Below are 4,016 nucleotides of genomic sequence, written 5' to 3' on the forward strand. Positions count from 1 at the left end.
TTGAAATAGTTCAATTAAAACGTCAGTCAGTATTGAATCATGTGCAAATTTCATTTTCCAATCATATATCAAAATGTTGATTATTTTTTTAGAGACCATACAAGGGAGGCTTGTTCAGAAGTGGTCTCTAAGCAAAGATGATCGCTTTGGAGAGTTATAATGTATAATAAACTGATTTATGTGGATGAAAAAGACAGCGGATTGTTTAATAAGCCTGCTCTCTCGAAAATATTCGACTTACAGCGTAACAGATCACATCAAGATTTCTTAATTTCAAAAATGTAATATTCTTATTTTTGGAATTTTATTCTAGAGATCAAAGAAATGTTCAGATTGTGCAATATTACCAATGGTTCCGGTTTGTCGCGGCAAATTGGATAGAGGTTGCTAGACAGAAATCGCTGCAGAGAATCACGAAGGCAGTGGAACTCGACAAGGTCAGTGCATATATATTATGTAAACCCTCCAAGTGCCGGTTAAATTGGTTACAGTCAAGCAAAATTGATGTCCACTGATTAAAATGTCACCAGTGATCATGTAACCTCTTTATGGACAGTTGAAATGTAACGTATTATTTACGTAGTGTCTCTTGTGTGAGTTATGTATTCAACAAGGGCCACTTAAGGAAGGAGAGTCCAAACGTTTTTTTTATTGCATCTTAAACAAAGAAGACTGATAATTTCTACCAGGAGTTATTTCTCCGTCAACTAAATATTAAAATTATATACGAAATCTTCACGATCGAACCTTTTGATTATAAATCATGAAGCTTATCGAAAGTGTTACTGGTCATGATATGTATATATGTTAATACTTTTCTGCAATATTTTTGGGAGTAATTTCAAAATGTTCATAAATAGGCTCACTTACCTTAATGTTCCTTCAACGAGAAAAAAAGTTATTTGTTCTAAATCATTGTCATAACATGATATTGATATGATTAAGTTTCAAATGTTGATATGGCATCATCAAATCAAACGTCTCCTATCTGGACCCTTTATACAACACTCTTGACCAAGGCAGACTATCTATTACCAGATTGACATTGCATTTCTTCATAGTGATGATTAATGATTTAAATCATTTTAATCAATGTAATAAATGAAAAGTAAAAAGATACAGTCTTGTGTAACAAACTACCTAGACAGATTAGAAACCATGTACAACAACTACTTTTAAGAACATATACCTACAATATTTTCAGGGATACTGTATAATTATATAGAGCTCGAGGAGACTACAGAATAATTTATTGAAATTATCTTTTGATAACAGGTAGCTGAGGTTACCGAGGGTACAAAGTACAGTACTTCAGCTGTCGACGTGTGTTGCTGCTTTTCACAGGTAAATACACATTAAAATAGTTCTTTTCACAGGTTAATAAACTTTAAAACAGTTCTTTTCATATGTCAACAAGCATTAAAACAGGTCTTTTTACAGTTGAATACACATTAAAACAGCTCATTTTAAAGGTAAAAATGCACTAAAATAGTTCTTTTTACATGTAAATACGCATCGAACCAGTTCTTTTAATATGTACAAATTCATGTAAACAGTTATTTGTACAGGTAAATACACATTAAAACAGATATTTTAATGGTATGGATGTAATGGTAAGCATGCGCTGATCTGTTGTATTTTTGCTACATTTTTATGAAAAATAGAAAAAGTAAAAATGAAATCATGACGGATGAATCGATAAAGATTGAAACGATAAGTATAAACATCAATGTTAATCATCTGCTGTGATTTTAATTCATTCTTTGTCTCGCGAGTGATTTTGAAAACAGAACTGTGTATCTAATAGCAACGACTTAAAATTAGCACATTAGGAATAAGATCTGATGAATATCGAGAAATATTTCATTTATTGTACTATGACACTTGTCTCTATGATAATTCCGCACATTCCGTAGTATTCGACGTGATTTTATGGATTCTTACGACTGATGTCATTGTCGTTTTGCTGACCTCATCGACACGCTGCCATATGGCCAAGTCTCTACTTCATGTTCATTTTCAGCAAGTGAGGCTGAATCCTATTGCTGTAATTTAAAACTGAGCTAACGTTTAATGATACAAAAGAAAAATAATTTGTTATTTCATTTCCCATTGGTGTTGATATTATACAGATGACTGAGTTTTGGAAGCAGTTGAATTGGCCAGACCTCCTGGATGCTTTTCCATTGGTTCAGAAACTGTCAGAGGTAGGTAGACACACACTATAAATGTTAGATTGAATATCAGTCTTACCTCACGTTATATTAGTCTTTTATATGAGATTGTTATCCCGAGGGGTTCCAAACACAGGCGGTAGACATTTTCCCATTCCGTGTAATAGCTCAGGGGGTTAGTGCATTTCGAATTCGGTGAGAAGTAATTATGCGAGTGTGACTAAGGGCATTACGTCTGGTAGATGTGTGGGATGAAGAAAGACAGTTCAAGGATGGACTGTCGTTTTGATAAAGTGCATAAATTGAATTGAATATCACCAACATTACTACATTTCTTAACCGCTTTTCTTGCAAAGAATCAGAATTAATTTTAAACTTCACATGTGCAACAAAATCTTAGCAATTAATCTGTTAGCGTTATTTCACCTGGAAAATGAAAATACATATTCAGAAACATGTTCAATCATATGTATTATTAGGTTTAACATAATTAACGTGATGGTGGAATCAATGTCAGATTGATAAAATCTGTTGTACGTTATTCCTTGAAGGACATTAGCAAAGGTGCGGTGACATACGCTGATATGATACACCAGAAACTAAAAGATGAAGGTTACTATGACGAGGTTGGGCAGTTTGATGTCACAGAACAGGTGAGTTACTTGATATCAGAGATTTATGTATGCAAAATAAGAGGCAAAATGCAATTGGTCAGACTGGAATTCTCGAGCCTTGGCCCTTTAAATTCTAGTCAAACGCTCTGGCCAACTGAGCTATCTCTCGACTTTCATAAGTCTTTAGCACCGGCAGACATCACTATTTACAACCATTGTTAAGCTTAGCCCTTACAAAGTCCAGAAAGTACCTAAAACAAGCTAGGATTTCAACATCTGTTAAAAGAGAGAAAAAAACGCAGAGGTTCCAGATCTTTATTCGACCCGAAGTCACCAGGAATAATTTCACTACACATGTTACTGAAAAACATCCATTTTTACTCATGGGTTAAAATTTCGCAGTTACGAAATCGTTATACGATAATGTTTTGAAAAATACGATTGTGATAGGTGTACACAACATGTTTTTAGATCTGTAACGTTTGTTGTGTTTCACATTTGTATTGCAATTGTCGGTTTTCAGCTTTTACTTATAATGCTTTTCGAGTAAATAAGTCTATTAATTGATTTCAAGAATTCAACTATTCCAATTCAATTATGTTTAAAAAGAAAGTCTCGGTATAAATTACCTCTATTTTTTTTTTAAATGTTTGAAATAGATCAATCGTAAGATATGATCATATAATTTGTGATAGATATTCATGTCCTAACGATAAATGTTTTTATAAGTGATATTTTATTAAATTGGCTTACCCTTACCATTTTAATATGTTTGAAATAATATTGGAAATGGAAGAAAACTCTATCATGTCTCATTGAACATTCCACTCCACAGCTATGCATTACAATAAACAACATAGAACAGGTCCGTCGGGCGTTGAAGCCTCTCCCGGAGATGTTGAGGTTCTCTGACATACAGCGAGCTGTTGAGTCGAACAACGGTACAGGAAAAGGCTACAAGTTCAACCTAAACACGATCGTCAAGGAGGCAGACGAATGCATGGTGAAGAAAATCAAGACAGTGGTGGATAGAGTGGCGGATAAGGTAATACTAGTGGTGGGAATCTATATCATCATTTCCATACACTTCATACATTCATTGCTCGTTCTCGTCATCCTTTAAGGATACCTATACCACTGCCAAACATTGAAACTATGCACTGGAAATCGTTTTTGAAAAGAAAATCGTCGCTTGATAAACTTTTTATAAAACAAGAGGCCCAATGGG

The 4,016-nt window shown here is 34.0% G+C and overlaps 1 protein-coding gene across 1 annotated transcript; it reads left to right on the forward strand.

The window, feature by feature from the left end:
• Positions 1–313: 313 nt before the first annotated feature.
• Positions 314–3,845, forward strand: LOC110444633 (protein unc-13 homolog 4B-like; the record flags this gene model as incomplete). Its single annotated transcript, XM_021488999.1, has 5 exons — positions 314–437; positions 1,276–1,344; positions 2,133–2,207; positions 2,726–2,827; positions 3,624–3,845. Coding segments are annotated over 5 exons (592 nt in total), but the record flags the coding sequence as incomplete, so codon positions are not given.
• Between the last annotated feature and the right edge of the window lie 171 nt (positions 3,846–4,016).

This window comes from Mizuhopecten yessoensis, unplaced genomic scaffold (assembly GCF_002113885.1).
Source record: "Mizuhopecten yessoensis strain PY_sf001 unplaced genomic scaffold, ASM211388v2 hete_36154842, whole genome shotgun sequence".
Taxonomy (NCBI): Eukaryota; Metazoa; Mollusca; class Bivalvia; order Pectinida; family Pectinidae; genus Mizuhopecten; species Mizuhopecten yessoensis.